Source organism: Phacochoerus africanus, chromosome 5 (genome assembly GCF_016906955.1).
Source record: "Phacochoerus africanus isolate WHEZ1 chromosome 5, ROS_Pafr_v1, whole genome shotgun sequence".
NCBI lineage: Eukaryota > Metazoa > Chordata > Mammalia > Artiodactyla > Suidae > Phacochoerus > Phacochoerus africanus.
This window is the reverse complement of record NC_062548.1, coordinates 119128092-119146534: the sequence shown is the minus strand read 5'-3', so window position 1 is coordinate 119146534 and position 18443 is coordinate 119128092. Positions and strand designations below refer to the sequence as shown.

The following is an 18443-nucleotide window of genomic DNA, read 5'->3' as shown; positions in this document are numbered from 1 at the left end:
AAAATACTGAGAGGAGTTCCCGTCATGGCTCAGTGGTTAATGAATCTGACTAGGAACCATGAGGTTGCGGGTTTGATCCCTGGCCTTGCTCAGTGGGTTAGGGATCCGGCATTGCCGTGAACTGTGGTGTAGGTCACAGACACAGCTGGGCTCCCACGCTGCTGTGGCTCTGGTGTAGGCTGGCAGCTACAGCTCTGATTAGACAGACCCCCAGCCTGGGAGCCTCCATATACCGAAGGAGCGGCCTTAGAAAAGACAAAAAGACAAAAAAAAAAAAAAAAGGCTCCAGAAAGAATACACAGGGAGTGTGAATGGTTTCTAGTAAGGTTTTTGTTCTTAAATCAGTGGCAGGTGGTTCACTTTATCACTGCACCTTCCTACACTTTACATTTTTCATTTATCAAGTAACACCCATACAAAATGTTAAAAAATTGGGGTGCAAAATGGGACTTATAAATACTGTCTTATTCAAAAAATTCTCAATATAACAAAAAAAAATTCTCAATATAACATGAAACAATAATTTAAAGAATTCAACTCTTCTCTCCCTAGCTCCAAAACCAACAAATTCTGGATTATCTTTCATGAGTCTAATGATTACAAACAGTAGAAGCCATGGAAACATCTTTTGTCTGAGAGCTGTCATGGAATTAGATTTGTTGTTAAGGAATGACTTATACTTTGGACTGTCCACCAGAAGAAATATGAGACAACATACACACATGTAAAATTGAGAACATTCCTCCATAGCAGCAACAATCATGAAGCAAATGACATCAAAATATTCACAACAGGAGTTCCCATCATGGCTCAGTGGTTAACAAATCCGACTAGGAACCATAAGGTTGCGGGTTCGGTCCCTGCCCTTGCTCAGTGGGTTAACAATCCGGCGTTGCCGTGGGCTGTGCCGCAGGTTGCAGACGCGGTTCGGATCCCGTGTTTCTGTGGCTCTGGTGTAGGCCGGTGGCTACAGCTCCAATTAGACCCCTAGCCTGGGAACCTCCATATGCCTCGGGAGCGGCCCAAGAAATAGCAAAAAGACAAAAAAAACAAAAAAACAAACAAACAAAAAATTCACAACAGCCACAACAACCATTAGTGATTTTATTGAAGCCTCGGTCACAGAATCCTGACCAACAAAATGATGATTATAAGATACACGTTGAAAAAAAAAAAAAAAAAAAAAAGGAGTTCCCGTCGTGGCGCAGTGGTTAACGAATCCGACTAGGAACCATGAGGTTGCGGGTTCGGTCCCTGCCCTTGCTCAGTGGGTTAACGATCTGGCGTTGCCGTGAGCTGTGGTGTAGGTGGCAGACGCGACTCGGATCCCGCGTTGCTGTGGCTCTGGCGTAGGCTGGTGGCTACAGCTCCGATTCAACCCCTAGCCTGGGAACCTCCATATGCCGTGGGAGCGGCCCAAGAAATAGCAACAACAAAAAAGACAAAAAGACAAAAAAAAAAAGATACACGTTGAGGCACCCACACTGATCTTACCACAGGGTCCCCAGCCCCCCTCTTGAGGGTTCACAGTTGTGTGCTTTCAATCCACTCAGATACGTCCTTTGAAAATGGAGCCAGGCCACAGAGGTCCTCAGCCTCTGCTCTCGGGCGACTGATTCCAGACAAGTGGCCTCTGCTTCCATTATCCCAGCCGCTCTCTAATGCATTTCAACCACAAAATGGGCCCTTGCTTCTTCCCTATCCCAGCCCCACCTTCCTAAACTGCAAAAGACAGGAAGGAGTCCTCAAGGACACAACATATTTCTTTCCAGATGATTCTAAAAGAAAGTGGGAAAAAGAAGTGTATGTGCTACTATGCACATGAGCTTCTAGGGTTGAAACAATTTATCTGCAGATGTGTTCTGACCCATTCGTTATGCTGCAGTGACTGAAGGTCGTGATTCTGTCTGAAGGCAGTGAGGAGCGAGTGGTGAGTCTCTCTGGAGCTGGGATCGGGGCTCTTTCCACAATACTAAGCTGCCGCTTTGGCCCATGACAATGAATTACATCCGGTTCAGTGAGACCTCCAACTTCCTGAAATAGTTTCTCTCATAGACTCTATGCTGGTCTCCACGACTTGAATAGGGGGAGAAGGAAAATTTCAAAATTAAAGTGACAATTTACCTAAGGGAATTGATTACTAGGAGAAAAAAACAGGACATTTTTATGATCCCAAAATGGTGGTGGTAGGGAACCTATCGGAGAGAAAACCAGGAGGGGCAACAGTACAAAGTCATGCCGTAGGCCTCACCTGTGGCCTCGTGCAACAAATATCAGGACACACTCAAGTGGGGTCCAGCGGGAGTCAAGGCCCTTGAAATTTTATTTGAAATTTGCCAAGGGCCAGTTTTTAGGAGATTCTGGACCTTTGTCAGCCAGAATTTTATAGGGAAGTGAGAGGGTTAGGTTTAAATCCTGGAAGGTCCCAGCTCCCTCATCGGTCATTGCTGTGGCTCAGGCTACAGCTGTAGCAATGGTTTGATCTCTGGCCTGCAGGCCTTCCACGTGGCTGTGGGTGCACCCAAAATAAAGAGAAAATATCCTGGGAGGTCCAGCCAAATTATAACTACTTCCTGTTCCAGGTAGCCCTGGGAGCAGATTTTTTTTGTCTTCCTTTGAGCTCTGCTGATTCCCGCTGGTTTGGGGCTTAAAGATATGCCGGAGCAGATGCTCTCCAGCACGCCTCACACTCAATCTTAAGCCGAGAAAAAGATCTATAACAACGCTGAGGTACCATTTAAGTGCTTCTAAGAGCTTTAACACCCGTTTGGGCAAGGGACAGAAAGCCTCAGAGAAACCATAAAACACAATCCATATGGCACCATAATATTGTTTTATGCTGGGAATTCTGCCCACAGACAAAACCACATAAGACATGGAAACATAAATAACCACTTTTGGAGCCAACTAACAAAGAATGGGCTCTGCTGCTGGGCAGCGGTGTCAGTGGGGGCAGGGGAGGGGGGGTGGGGGTGGGGATGGGCTTCGGGACGCTGAGCCAGCCACAGCAAATGCTTCACCTCCCAGCAACAACACAAATCCCAGCTGGGGAAGAGTCTACCTTGGAAAACACGTCTTGTTTGTAATGACCTCATCTGAAAGGCAATGCAGCAAATACTCTGCAAACAAGTATCAGGCCATACAGCCAAAATGGTTAGAACAGCCAGTAGTATCTAGGCTTTGGGCAGTATATGGCTAAAGACTTCAAGAGAAAGGCCAATATCAAGACTCTGATACACATTCTCTAAAGACATCTGACCTGCCGTCTCTTATGGTTATTTCCTGTGTGGCTGTGAAGGTCAAGGGGATGAAGCCTTCACTATCGTCACAGAGAAGGATCCAGTGGGAGCCTGCAAAGTAAATAAACACATAGGCGATTTAGGATATCTCATCTTAGTCTATAAAGAAAAATACGACAAATATGATTTTTTTTAAGGGAAGAATGTAGGAGTTGATAATCTTGAACCTGACCATCATAAAACTTCACAGAGAATGGGAAGATGGGAAGGCCGAGGTTATACGGCAGGAAGGGGGTGTTGATGACAGGCATAGCTAAGGGACATGAATTTTCACTCAGGCCAGGCAATAATCACTCAGGGCTATGCATCTGAGCTTGTGTGTGCACGTGTGCACATATGTGTTAGGGGTGGCGTGTGGCGCGTCCTAGCGTTATCTACATGTTGTTCAGCACTTTCTTCAGAAACCATGGGAAGCTGGGCACAGCTACTCTACAAAAAAACGTTCTACATTCTTTACATCCATACCAGCTGCCCGACAACCAAGGAGGTTAAGCTGACTGAAGCCAGACTAGAATGGTCCAGATAATCCTAAATTGTTTGGTCTGGGGTAACTTAGGGCCACTAGCATAACACATACCCGGACCTTCTCTGGTTCTTTCGAGTCTACTGTGTAGAAATTTTGACCCTGTTATTTCACGTCTGAAAATCTACGCTTTCCAAAAAATATGTAAAATATGCAGAGAGGTTTTTCTTAAGTGTTACTTATGATAGTGAAAAATTGGAAACTACCTAAGTGTCGAAGACAATACAGCAAGGTAAAATATATAGTATTAGGAGAGTAAATCCTTCTCATCACAAGGAAAAAACTTTTTTTTTCTATATGAGACGATGGATGTTCACTAAACTTACTGGGACATCATCTCATGATGTTTGTAAGTCAAATCATTATGCTGGACAACCTTACGCCTATATAGTGCTACATGTCAATAATATCTCAATAAAACTGGAAGAAAAAATATAGTACACCCAAGACAGAATATTAACCCCATCTAGTAAAAAATGACAATTATGAAGTCATATCATAAATGCATGAGTCAAAATAGAAAAATGCTGGTGCTAGAGTTCTCGTTGTGGCTCAGCAGAAACGAATCTGACTAGCATCCATGAGGATGTGGGTTCAAACCCTGGACTCGATCCAGCGTTGCTGTGAGCTGTGGTGTAGGTCACAGACATGGCTTGGATCTCACGTTGCTGTAGCTGGGGCTACAGCTCTGATTCAACTCCCAGCCTGGAATTGCCACGTGCCATGGGTACGGCCCTAAAAAGACAAAAAAAAAAAAAAATGCTGATGCTACAATATTAGTGGGGGAGAAAATGAAACAAAATTTTATGTTCAGTGTAGCTGCCAGGAAAAGAATGAGGCATGAGACAACCACCATGCTCTCCATCAGATGGAACACAGGCAGGACTCAGTGCCTTGCCATCTAGTAGTATCCTTCATGTCCACGTCTGCTGCATATTAAAATGATAACTCCTTTAAGAAATATTCTACAGGAGTTCCCGTCGTGGCGCAGTGGTTAACGAATCCGACTAGGAACCATGAGGTTGCGGGTTCGGTCCCTGCCCTTGCTCAGTGGGTTAACGATCCGGCGTGGCCGTGAGCTATGGTGTAGGTCACAGATGAGTTTGGATCCTGCGTTGCTGTGGCTCTGGCGTAGGCCGGTGGCTACAGCTCCAATTCAACCCCTAGCCTGGGAACCTCCACATGCCGCGGGAGCGGCCCAAGAAATAGCAACAACAACAACAACAATAACAACAACAACAACAAAAAAGACAAAAAAAAAAGAAATATTCTACAATGCTATGATCCTCATGCTTTAGTGCAACAGGTATATGTGAGGTTTTTAGGTTATTTCTTTGCAGTTGTTACATGTTACTTTGTAATTCTATTAAGTTTTTCCATGTGTTAGATTGTAAGTTCCTTAAGGGCAGAGCCCTTATTTTCCATGTGTTTTGGCACCTAAAACAGGCCTAGGTATACAGTGAGCAATTAATAATACTTGTCAACTATCTAATGAATCAGTGAATGGTTGGTACACTTTCATTTTCACTACCAGGGTAAGATACAAACAGAAGGAGGAACTTTTTGGGTAGAGTCAATTTCTGGATTTTACTTACCATGCAGCATTTCAATGAGAGAGAGGCCAAAAGTCTGCTGAACTGTACTGAGTCTTAGTTTGCCATTGCAGAGAAGCACAGCTCTTTTTTCAACAATAGGACCTACAAAATAAGGTTTCTTCAAACATAAAAATAAAAATTGTTAATGGAGTTAACATTGCCAAAGAATAGAATGTGTAGTTTTAAAAATTCTTATCTATTATTACTATCAAGTAGATTTCGGTCTTTTTTTTTTTTTAAGACTTCAGTTTTATATGAGGAGCTTTTTGCTGCATTATTTAACACAACTGAAAAATCAGACAAAATGCAATTACTTTTCCTCTTGCTCTCTTCTTTCCCCAGGGTTATGTCTTTATTGCTAAGAACTGGCTTTCCTAGGATACAACTAAGATCACTGTAGGATGATGGATGGCAGCCTGAGAGACATAATCTAATGCTGAAGAACAACTGCTTGGCTGTTTTAGAAAAAGACATTCCTCTGACATTCTGCAGGTTCAGTGCCAGACCCTGCAGCAGAGCAAGTATCACAATAAAGTCAGCCACGCCCATTTTTTGGTTTCCTAGTCATATTATAGTCCCTTTAAGTGGGCAACTGCGTTATGTCTAATAAAGTAATGTACATACTGTAATTTAAAATGCTTTATGGCTAAAAATGCCAACTATCATGTGACTACACAAGGTTGCCCTAAACCTTCAATTTGTAAAAAACAAAAAAAATATCTGCAAGTAAAATAAGGTATGCCCGTATAACTAAGAAACTTTGTATTTTCTTTATTGGGGGAAAAAAAATGCCAGACTGCCCGAAATGACAGCAGAGGATTTGCATAAGTAAAATAAATAAACTGTGGTCAAAATTCACTTAGCTTAGAAAAAGTACAAATACAAGTGATTTAAAAATTTTAAAAACTCATGTTAAAATTTAACTCATCTTTAAAAATGGTTTCTGGCTCTGGCATAGGCCTCAGCTGCAGCTCCAATTTGACCCCTAATCTGGGAAGTTTTATATGCCACAGATGTGGCTATTAAAAAAAAAGCTTTCAACTATCCACAGAGAAAGAAAAGATAAATTTTTTTTTTGGTCTTTTTGCCATTTCTAGGGCTGCTCCCGTGGCAGGCATATGGAGGTTCCCAGGCTAGGGGTCGAATTGGAGCTGGAGCCGCCGGCCTACGTCAGAGCCACAGCAATGCAGGTTACGAGCTGTGTCTGCAACCTACACCACAGCTCATGGCAATGGCGGATCCTTAACTCACTGAGCAAGGCCAGGGACCGAACCCGCAACCTCATGGTTCCTAGTTGGATTCGTTAACCACTGAGCCATGACGGGAACTCCCAAGATAAAATAATTATAGCTCTAATTTAAGACACATCGAGTCCAGAGGTATATCCATGGAAAATATATCCCCAAAATTCTACTTTCCAGAAGTACTTACTGATAATAGCTTGGTTGGATTAGTTTCTTATAAACTGAGAAATTAGGGAATTAAAAGCCAAAAAACACATTTCTTTTTACTTTAAAAAAATTTATAGAGAGTTCCTGTCGTTGCTCAGTGGAAACGAAACTGACTAGCATCCATGAAGACGCAGGTTTAATCCCTGGCCTCACTCAGTGGGTTAAGGATCCAGCGTTGCCTTGAGCCATGGTGTAGGCTGGCAGCTACAGTTCCGATTTGACCCCTGGCCTGGGAATGTCTGTATGCTACAAGTGAGGCCCTAAAAAGACAAAAAAAAAAGAAAAAAAATCATATTTATAAATATTTAAAAGTACGTATTGTTTGATAAAATAATCTATTTGAATAAAAACAGGAGTTTCCGTCGTGGCTCAGGGGAAACGAATCTGACTGGCATCCCTGAGGATTCACGTTTGACTACTGGCCTTGCTCAGGGTTAAGGATCCAGCATTGCTGTGAGCTGTGGCGTAGGTTGTAGAAGTGGCTCGGATCCCACGTTGCTGTCTGTAGCTATGGTGTAGGCCAGTGGCTACAGCTCCGATTCAATCCCTAGCCTGGAAACTTCCATATGCTGCCAGTGTGGCCCTAAAAATACAAAAAAAAAAAAAATAAAACAATTAAAAAAACCCCCGGAGTTCCCGTCGTGGCTCAGTGGTTAACGAATCCGACTAGGAACCATGAGGTTGCGGGTTCGGTCCCTGCCCTTGCTCAGTGGGTTGACGATCCGGCATTGCCGTGAGCTGTGGTGTGGGTTGCAGACGCGGCTCGGATCCCGCGTTGCTGTGGCTCTGGCGTGGGCCGGTGGCTACAGCTCCGATTCAACCCCTAGCCTGGGAACCTCCACATGCCGCGGGAGCGGCCCAAGAAATAGCAACAACAACAACAACAAAAAAGACAAAAAAAAAAACCCAAAACAACTAGCTATATCTTTTAGATTGACAGAGAGTTTAGTAAATATAAATACTTCCATTACTAACTATATCTGTAATTTTCTAAGGGTTGGGTTATGAAGAATTTTTACTTTCAACATTAAATATTCTTTTTGTTGTTGGTGTTTTTGGCTGAGTCTGCAGCATACAAAAATTCCCAGTCTAGGGTTCAAGCCCGTGCCACAGCAGTGACCCAAGTCACAGCAGTGACAACACTGGATCCCTAAACTGCTAAGCCACATAGGAACTCCTCTTTGCTTCTTTTAAAAACCAATATGCTTGAGTCAGTCAAACAGTAGTTCTATGAAAAAACAAATTAAAATATCTCTTTTTGACTACTATTTAAGTAGTAATTTACATATTAGTTATTACTGATTTCAATACCAACCTTATGCAAATACTTTTAATTTTTTTTAATTTTTAAAATTTAATTTTTTTTTTTTTTTCTCTTTAGGGCTGCACCCACAGCATACGGTTCCCAGGCTAGGGGTCAAATTGGAGCTGTAGCTGCTGCCTATGCCACAGCCACAGCAACATGGGATCCAAGCTGCATCTGCGATCTACACCACAGCTCACAGCAATGCTGGATCCTTAACCCACTGAGCAGGGCGAGGAATCAAACCCACATCCTCATGGATACTAGTCAGATTTGTTTCCACTGAGCCACAACAGGAACTCCCGCAAATACTTTTTAAAACAAAGACATATTAGTCTTCAGTAATCAAATCAGTGTGGTTTTACTAAGGTTCTAGATAAAGAGACCAGCATTACAGTAGATGCATAGTAAGAAGAATCCAAAATTAGATCCCAGAATATGTTTATATATGACTAATGTGGTAGATCAAGTTCAGTGGAGTAAAGACGGATTTTTAATAATGTTGGTAGCACAACTGGTTACCTAACTTTCAGAAAATTTTAATTAAGGATTAAAAAGAGTTCCCTGGTGGCTCAGCAGTTAAGAATCCAGCATTGTCATTGCTGTGGTGCAAGTTCAGTCTCTAGTCTTGGAATTTTTGTATGCTGTGGGCACAACTGAAAGAAAAAAAAAAAAAAGATTAAAAACTTAAATGTGGCAGTTTCTGCCATGGCACAGTGGGTTAAGAATCCTACTGTAGTGGCTCGGGTCACTGCTGAGGTGTGGGTTTGATCCCCGGCCTGGCATAGTGAGTTAGAGGATCTGGCATTGCCACAGCTAGAGCATAAGTCACAGCTGAGGCACAGATTCAATCCCTGGCCTGAGAACTTCCATATGCTGTGAGTGTGGTCATATACTAAAAAACAAAAACTTAATTGTAAAAACTGATGTAATAAAATTATGCAAGCAGTTCTCATTGTGGCTCAGCAGGTTAAGAACTGAACTAGTAACCATGAGGAAGCGGGTTCAATCCCTGGCCTCACTCTGGGTGAAGAGTCTGGCGTAGGTTGCTGATGCAGCCTGGATCTGGTGTTGCTGTGGCTGTGGTATAAGCTGGCAGCTGCAGCTCTGATTAGACCCCTAGCCTGGGAACCTTCATATGCCACAGGTACGGCCATTAAAAAAAAAAAGAAAAAAAAAAGCAAGAAAACCTAAACTGTTACATATATATCAATTTCTATTATATTCAAAAACTTCTTGTGTTTTTCTTTGGTGGTGTAGTAGGTTAAGGATCCAGCCAGGGTTGCTGCTGTGGTACAGGTATGAATCCTGGTGCAGGAATTTATATATGTTGCAGGCACAGCCAAAATACAAACACAAAAACACCTATCGTAAACTGAGAACTCAACAGCAAAAAAGAGAGCAATAGGCAATTCATATTCACTTGTAAAAAACCATGAAGACATAGTCAAATTCACTAAGGGTAAGGGAAACACCCCTTTACATTCATCAGATTGGTGAGGATGCGAGGAAAAAGACAGTCCCTTAGGTTGTTGATGGGCATCTGATGATACACTGTTTAGTAAAAAAATCTCTGAAAGGCAATCTGGCAACTCTATTAAAGGTAGAAACATACATACATATATATATATATATATATGTGTGTGTGTGTGTGTATATATGTGGTTTCCAAATTTTCACTTCCACTTCTGGGAACCAAGCCAACAGAAATAAAAATATGACTACAAGACTAAACATATGAGAATACTATTGCAGCACTACTTGGAGTAGCTAAGAGCTGAAAACAAAGTGAATGTCTATCAACAAGGTACCAGCTGAATAAACAGAAAACTCTCAGCATGAAGTAAAGAATGCACCATACGATCCCATTTTTGTAAGACAATGACAAAATCACCACCAACACTTCTGCACCTATATACATCTACGTATACAAAGATCTGTGCAAGATTATATGAGTATGAAGTAAAATATGGAAGGACCCATATTAAGCTGCTAGTTAAAGTAGATTACAGGGAGGAAGAGCAGGGCTGAGTTCGATGGGGAAGGAGAGAGTTCATGATAAAAACAGATATGATATGACCCCACTTGTGCAGGTAGTATTTCATGTTTGCACATGCAGGCATAAATGCATTAAATTTTTTTTTTGTCTTTTAGGGCCGCACCCTCGGCATATGAAGCTTCCCAGGCTAGGGGTCTAATCGGAGCCGTAGCCGCTGGCCTACACCACAACCACAGCAACGCAGGATCCAAGCCTCATCTGCAACCTACACCACAGCTCATGGCAACGCCAGATCCTTAACCCACTGAGAGGGATTGAACCTGCACCTCATGGTTCCTTGTCAGATTCATTTCCGCTGTGCCACGACAGGAACTCCACATTAAAGTTTTTTCTTTCTTACAAATGAAAAAGTGTCTACAAGTGCACAAGTAAAAGGTTTTTACAATGAAAGGGCATGATTTAAAACACTTTTTTTCTCAATATAGATTGCCAGGATGAGTGTAATATTTCATGTTTTCACACAACACGCCTGATAAAGTCACAGTGTATACTGGTACGTGTGCCCATCTGGATGGGAGGCGACCAACCTGGAAAGGTGTAACAACTTGCCTGAGCATAACATGGCCGGGTCACTGAAGTTCAGTTAGAACCATCTTCCTCGTGAACACATTTCTCTTGCAGTCCCCGCTGGCTGCAGGAGCCAGTGGTAGCTGCTCAAAGCAAACCTTACCTGGCAGGTGATGTGAACGTAAGGCAGGTCCTCGGAGAGGGGATACGCAGAAGGGGATTTCTTTCCGTCACGTAGAAAGTCTGTGAGTTCAGACAGACGTCGCTGAACTTCGATCAGGGTCCTAGATAAAACCTCCAGTTCCTTAGAGAGCTGATAACTTTCCTTCTCCCCTTGCAAGGTAGGAGGCTCCATGGTACTGGTGGGGTCTGGGGTGCTGCTGGGTCTGGGCAGTGCTCCTGACTGGGTAACGGGCCCGGCACCTACACGTTTGAGGGCTGTGGCGCCATCACAGATGCGGGATGGAGGACTTTTGATTTCTTTAGTAAGGGTCCTTCCAGGCCTTCCACTTTGATTCCCGATATTAGCTGTTAATAAGAGCTCTCTGTTTTGTTGATAAAAAGCTGAGGAAAGACTTTCAAGTAGCTTTTCTCTATTTGCTTTATTTAACGGAGTACTGAAAGCAGAGTACCCACTCTGGTTTTCACTCGGTGTCACTGGTGATTCTTTTTCCGTTATGTCTCTAACGATCAAACGAATGATATACTGATCAGATTTTGTAGAAGGAGGAAATGCCGAATCAGTGGATTTTTGTTTTCCTACCAAAATTAATAATAATTTATCTGTCAAGAAACATATGCCTTTCGGCCTGTCCTTATTCTCTAATTGAATTTGCTGGATATGTGGCCTAAGTGATGGAAAGAGAGAATAGATAAAAATTACATTACACGAATTGGAAGCCACTGCGAGTACCTGTGCTTTAAGATTAAATGCTATCAGGTCAGGAACCAGAATGCCTGGGATGGTGACCTTTCCGTTCTGGGTAACCTCCTTCTCAAAGGTCAAGAGGACCAAGTGGGATGAATCCAGGCCAGTTTCTGTCAAGCAGTCCTTTTTTCTTAGATAAATAAGAGAACTATCTTCAGATTTAAATCTATTGAAGTGTATATGAGTTAGATCCAGGGGGTCAGAAGAGGACGAAGAAAAGGGAGAAACTGGTGTTTCAGAGGAGCCTTCATCACCAACTGGTAAAGTATACAGACAAGTGTCTTCAGCACTAGGGGGAATGTCAAAGGTTCCAGATGAATTTAAGCCACAAATCTTAGCTAATGGAAGCTCAGTGGCTATAGCGACCTGTGAGTCCACCGTGGCGCACACTGCACCCACACAGCTGCCCACATCAAACACAGGGCAGAAGGTGCACCTGTGAAGAGTCTTCTGCACACTGTCCCATATATAAGAATGCAGGCTGCTGCCTGCCACCACCACCAGCCTCTGGCCATCCTGGGTCCAACACGCACAGTGAATGAGGCCTTGGGGATTGATGTCCACTTTGACCTGGGAACTGTCACGGTGAACATTATGGAAAACAGAGATATCCTGTGCAGTCAACACAGTCAGGACAGCACTTTTTGGGTGCCATACACAGCCCTGGGGAAGGACAGGGAATGACTGTTTAATCTCGCAGGTCTGAGACATGAGCCATTTGCTTGTCTCTGAAGTTCTAGGACACAGCTGCCACACAGTGACATGCTTGTTGTGCTGGACAGCGAGCAGAGCCAGTGTGTCGGCTGTATGAGGTGGGGCCCAGGACACCCCACACACATGGTCAAATTGTCCAATGACCGTTGAGTTCCCAAACATGGCCTCTCCTCCGTGAACGTATAAGTAGGTCAGAACTATCTGATTCCCATCAGTCCAGGCAAGGCCATGAATTGGGTGTACTGCTTGATACAGTGCATTCAGTCCAGTCCTGAGAAGTTTTCCTTTTCCCAACTCCATCCTTTCTGATAAAGGATATCTGAAATGATTAAGAAGGAAAGTTATAGTATGAGAATATAATCAGACAAATTCAAAATGTCAAAAAACAAACAAACAAGGGAGTCCCCATCGCGGCGCAGCAGAAACAAATCCTACTAGGAACCGTCAGGTTTCGGGTTCGATCCCTGGCCTCACTCAGTGGGTTAAGGATCCGGTGTTGCCGTGAGCTGTGGTGTAGGTTGCATACGGGGTTCAGATCCCACGTTGCTGTGGCTCTGGTGTAGGCCGGCAGCTATAGCTCCGATTAGACCCCTAGCCTGGGAACCTCCACATGCCAAGGGTGTGGCCCTAAGATTAAAGACAAGAAAAAAAAAAAAAAAAGTAGGACATTTTACAAGACAAGTGGCTTAGCCCTTTCACAGATCATTACTGTGAGGGGATAAAAGGATGGAAGGAACTTGGCAGATTAAAAGACTACAGCAGTGCTAAGAAATTGTTGTTCCCTACAAAATAAGGTCAAACTGTTGAAACCTAATGACAAAACTGTTTTTTAAAACATTTTAATGATGGGGTTGAAATTTCAGCTTTTTTTGTTATTTCTCAGGTTCATTCTATGATTGCTTCTGTGGAACACTGGTTTTTACACCCTGCCATTTATGCAGCCACTTCTGCATAAATCACAGAACTGGGATGCTAAAAGTCAGCAATATAGGCAAAACAAAAGTAATGCTTATGATAGTTCTTGGTTCAAAATTCCGAGTGACTCACAGGAAATCAGGTAAACAAACAAAAAATATACATTCTGACTACTAACCCTGTGTCTCTTTACATTACCGTAATTATAGAGGGGTTTTTTTGTTTTGTTTTTTTGTCTTTCTGTCTTTTCTAGGACTGCACCTGCGGCATGTGGAGGTTCCCAGGCTAGGGGTCTAATCAGAGCTGTAGCCGCTGCCTACACTACAACCACAGCAACGTGGGATCCAAGCCGCGTCTGCAACCTACACCACAGCTCACAGCAACGCCAGATCCTTAACCCACTGAGCAAGGCCAAGGATTGAACCCACAGCCTCATGGTTCCTAGCTGGATTTGTTAACCACTGGGCCATGATGGGAACTCCTGTAACTACAGTTTTTGACTGTAGCCTCACTATAAGGCTATGATGAATTAGAGAAAGCCAATAAAGTATGCAAGATACACATAAGGTCTGAAATGAGTCAACTCATTATGGATCAATACAGTAAATGGCTACCTCAAATCCTTTGGTAAATAGACTATGTAAAATTATAAGAATGTAATAAGCTCATAGGTGTGCGTGAAGATTAAAATCTTATAAAATTAAATGCCAAAACCCAGTTATAAAATGCATCATGTTATTTGAAAGAGTAATAAGTGGTTTTTTTTGGTCTTTTTTTTTTGGTCTTTTTTTGTCTCATCTATGGCCACACCCTCGGCATAACCACTGAGCCACGGGAACACCAAGGATAATAAATTTTATTGCAATTACGAATCAAAGCTGTGGAGTTCCCATTGTGGCTCAGTTGTTAACGAATCCGACTAGGAACCATGAGGTTGTAAGTTCGATCCCTGGCCTTGCTCGGTGGGTTAAGAATCTGGCATTGCCGTGGGCTGTGGTATTGGTTGCAGATGAGGCTTGGATCCCGCATTGCTGTGGCTGTGGTGTAGGCGGGCCAGCAGCTATAGCTTTGATTGGACCCCCTAGCTTCGGAATCTCTATATGCTATGAGTGTGGCCCTAAAAAGACCAAAAGAAAAAAAAAAAGCTCTTATGAACTGGTTAAAAACACAGAGTTTGGGGAATTACCGTCGTGGCTCAGTGGTTAACGAATCCAATTAGGAACCATGAGGTTGTGGGTCCGATCCCTGGCCTGGCTCAGTGGGTTAAGGATCCGGCTTTGCCGTGACCTGTGGTGTAGGTCACAGACGCAGCTCGGATCCTGAGTTGCTGTGGCTTTGGCGTAGGCTGGAGGCTGTAGCTCTGACTGGACCCCCTAGCCTGGGAACCTCCATATGCCGCAGGTGCAGCCCTAGAAAAGGCAAAAAAAAAAAAAGACAAAGTTTTAAGTGGCCAAAGAATATCAAGACAATTTACAAAACAATTATGATGATCAACATATTTAATAATACCTAATCTCATCGGTCATCAAAGAATTGCCTAACTTGCAGTGTCCATTGCTTCACCACTCAATCTCTTTTTAACCCACCCCAAATTGACTCCATTCCCACCTCTTCTTCAAAATAACTCTCACTAACCGATTGGTGCTACCCACACAACTGAATCCAATAGTTTTTCAACCTTGTTTTACTGAATAGGAAATGTCAAAGACAGAAGCTGCCTTCAGACTTTAAATCCAAAGAAATGTATTATCCACCAAACTGGTAGATTTGACTTTTAACTTATCTGCAAACTAGTTCTCATACCTCTTACTTAGCAAGCTTTGTCCCTGCTCTTAGAATCTTACACTGAAATGGAATGGTCTGTTATACTTCTACACGATATCAGATTAAGTGGTTCTGCAATGGCTTGCTAAATGGAGAAATACGTCTGCTGTCATTACTAATGAAGAAAACTGCCATCTCTAATCCATTGGGCTTGTATAAGATAATATATGTCTTTCCCTAATATCTATTTATGCACTTTTAAAAGACTTCTATTGATAAATAATGCATGATACATTTTCCTAGGCAGAGAAAATTCCCAATAGGCCACTTATATCAAGAGCAATTTATATGATATTTTAGGCCACCCATGTCAGTCTAATGTCATTGAGTGTGTATGGTCAGGAGTAGCCCAGGGTAAGGATTTGTGAATAAGGAAAAAACAAACTTGATAACAAAGTTACTGAGATTTTTTAGAAGAATTTTTAATATTTTCCATCTTTAGAAACAAGAAGAAATTTGGCCTATTTTCCTAAAAACCTAATGATAATTATAAAAATTTGTTCCAGCCCTTTCTACTCTATTATTAGTCCAGGTCTGACCAATTTTTTTTAGTAGGGAAGGACAAGGAAAAGTCATCTTCATAGCAGTCTTTTCTTTCCCAGAGCCTGGAGTCTATTGCGTTGGGCAGAATTATTCTTATTTGTCTTTTTAGGGCTGCATGGCGTATGGAGGCTCCCAGGCTAGGAGGGGTCTAATCAGAGCTGTAGCTGCCAGCCTATGCCATAGCTCATGGCAACGCCGGATCCTCAACCCACTGAGCAAGGCCAGGGATCGAACCTGCCTCCTCATGGATGCTAGTCATATTCATTTCTGCTAAGCCATGATGGGAACTCCCAGAATTATCTTAAGAAGAGTCACAGCTCTGATCATTTTGCATTTCTGCTCAAATACCTTTCATGAATCTCCACAGTCTATGTGTACAAAAGTTTTTCCAAAATGTTCTAGCAAAGCAGTGAAGGCCTTAAACTGTCTTATATTGCTATACCTTTCCAATCCTATCTCCCCAATCATAAAGGGTTTAGAGGAACCAGCACACATTCACATAACAATGTGCAGAATGAATCTGAGTAAGTAGAAAGTGGACAAGTTTAATGAGAAGCCATGAAATAGTTTGAATGTCACAATAAGAAAGTGAGTCCAGTTCATAGCTACTTCAGCAGAAAAAGAGGGCTGGATTCAAGACATATTTCTAAGGCAGATGAAAAAGATACCAAGTAGGATGAGTGGTAAGGAAGAAAGGAGAATTAAGGATAACATGCACATTTTTAGCTTGGGGAATTGCTGAACCATTATTTACAGATACAGAAGACAGAGCAGGCTTCAAAGGTAAGAACAGTGTGTATGCAGTATGTGAGAAATTTAGTATTAGATGTGCTTCATTTAAGATGTATATAGGGTTAGAGTTCCTGCTTTGGTGCAACTGGATTGGCAGTGTCTTGGGAGCACTGGAACCTAAGGTTAGATCCCTGGCACAGTGGATTAAGGATCCGGGGCAGTTGCGGCTTAGATCACAGCTATGGCTCAGATATGATCCCTAGCCTGGGAACTCCATATGCTGTCAGAAGGCCAAAAAAAAAACCAGGAAACAAAAACAAAAGAAGATGTATATAGTGTAGCATTGCACCTTAGACAGAGGTAAGAGTCATTGCCATAGAGCTAGTTGCTAATGAAACATCAGAGAACAAAGATAACGAAGGTTAAAATGACCTTCGAGCATTCCCCAGTTATTTTTCATCTTTTAAGATATTTACATTTTGCTTAAAGCTAACTGTATACCTGTTGGGTCTCTCAACCCTCACTATAAGATTTCTCAAATAAGGAGCTCTGGGTGTTTTAGGGAGAGAAAAGTCAACTCTATTAGTTCAGGGGAGAGGCTGTCTGAACCAAGACCTGGTGTTCAGTCTATGACCATTTAATTCTTTTTTTTTTCTTTCTTTCTTTTTGGGACCGCACCTGCTTCAATTGCAAGTACCCAGGCTGGGGGGCTAATCAGACCTGCAGATGCAGGCCTATGCCACAGCCAGAGAAACACTGGATACAAACTACATCTGTGACCTATACCACGGCTGTCGGCAATGCTGGATCCTTAACCCACTGAGCAAGGCCAGGGATGGAACCCATATCCTCATGGATACTAGCAGGGTTCTTAAGTCACTGAGCCACAATGGGAACCCCCAATTTTTTTTTTAATCTTTTTTTTGTGTGTCTTCTTTTTTGTCTTTGCTAGGGTTGAACTTGCGGCATATGGAGGTTCCCAGGATAGGGGTCTAATTGGAGCTGTAGCTGCCAGCCTACGCCAGAGCCACAGCAATGTGGGACCGGAGCCGCATCTTCAACCTATTATCACAGATCAAGGCAAAACGCTGGATTGTTAACCCACTGAGCAAGGCCAGGGATCAAACCTGCAACCTCATGGTTCCTAGTCAGATTTGTTAACCACTGAGCCAGGATGGGTACTCCTGTTTTAAATCTTTTAAGACAAATTATAGTGAGAATCAAGTGGCTTAGGTGAACTGGAGCACTTCCAGTAGGTTTAAATAGAGTTACATACTCCCCAATTTGTTTTTCTAAGTTTATTGTGTTTTCACTGTAAAATAACTCCAAATTCTTTACATTTACTATTGTTTTAAATTAACACACAAGAAAGGTAAAAAGGCAAATTCACACACACACACACAAAAAATTCAGAGAAAATTATGACTACATCCCTCCAGATTTCTATGCAGTTTGGGTTAAACTTTTTCAATCATACTGTACAACTTCACCTCACACTGCATATTAGCATTTCTTATTTAAAAGTTTTATAAATTACTTTTAGAAGCCACTTAATATTCACCTTCCCAAACTGCTGAAGCAATTCCATAATTTTTTCTTGTGAAATACCTGGTTATACTTATAGCCAACATTATCCTTTTATAAATACCGCTGGAATAAAAGTGTTTATACATAAAGCATATCATTCATTTTGGAGGGCTTCCTTAGGACAGATCCCAGAAGTGTTAGTCGAGAATCACAGAGAATATATTCTCAGGTCTAAACCCACCCCCTACTCATCCGCATCCACCAGTCCTTCTCACGTGGCCCTCCAGCAATCTCCCCACACCTGTAACACATCCTTTCCTCCCCGGTCCCCCAAAGTGCGGGTCCTTCCACCTCTCTCCCCGCCCACCTACAGCCTCCCCACACAGGCCAGGCCCTGGATCAGTGGAGGCAAAATACCTCTGGTCTCACCGCCCCACAGAGAGTCGCTCTCCCCAGGGGCGCCCAGGTCCGCAGACCGCGAATCCGACGCCCTGAGCCGGTACCGGAAGCACCGCTCGCAAGC

General features: G+C 42.7%; 1 protein-coding gene across 1 annotated transcript; it reads right to left on the bottom strand.

Annotated features, from left to right (window-relative positions):
• Nucleotides 1–1420: 1420 nt before the first annotated feature.
• Nucleotides 1421–18430, bottom strand: WDCP (WD repeat and coiled coil containing). The gene is made up of 5 exons (XM_047782550.1): nucleotides 18338–18430; nucleotides 10901–12698; nucleotides 5418–5535; nucleotides 3260–3350; nucleotides 1421–2076 (listed from the first exon to the last, which is right to left on the bottom strand). The coding sequence occupies exons 2-5, from the start codon at nucleotides 12677–12679 to the stop codon at nucleotides 2004–2006; spliced, it is 2061 nt and encodes a 686-aa protein (XP_047638506.1). The 5' UTR covers nucleotides 12680–12698; nucleotides 18338–18430; the 3' UTR covers nucleotides 1421–2003.
• Between the last annotated feature and the right edge of the window lie 13 nt (nucleotides 18431–18443).

Bases quoted from the DNA above. Each gene is read 5' to 3' on its own strand.
- WDCP (XM_047782550.1), bottom strand. From the start codon at position 12,679: ATGGAGTTGGGAAAAGGAAAACTTCTCAGGACTGGACTGAATGCACTG. The intron at 5,536-10,900 runs GTAAGGTTTGCT...TTATGTTTGAAG, and splicing joins ACGTTCACATCACCTGCCAG to AAACCTTATTTTGTAGGTCC. The intron at 3,351-5,417 runs GTAAGTAAAATC...TTTACTTTGCAG, and splicing joins TCTCATTGAAATGCTGCATG to GCTCCCACTGGATCCTTCTC.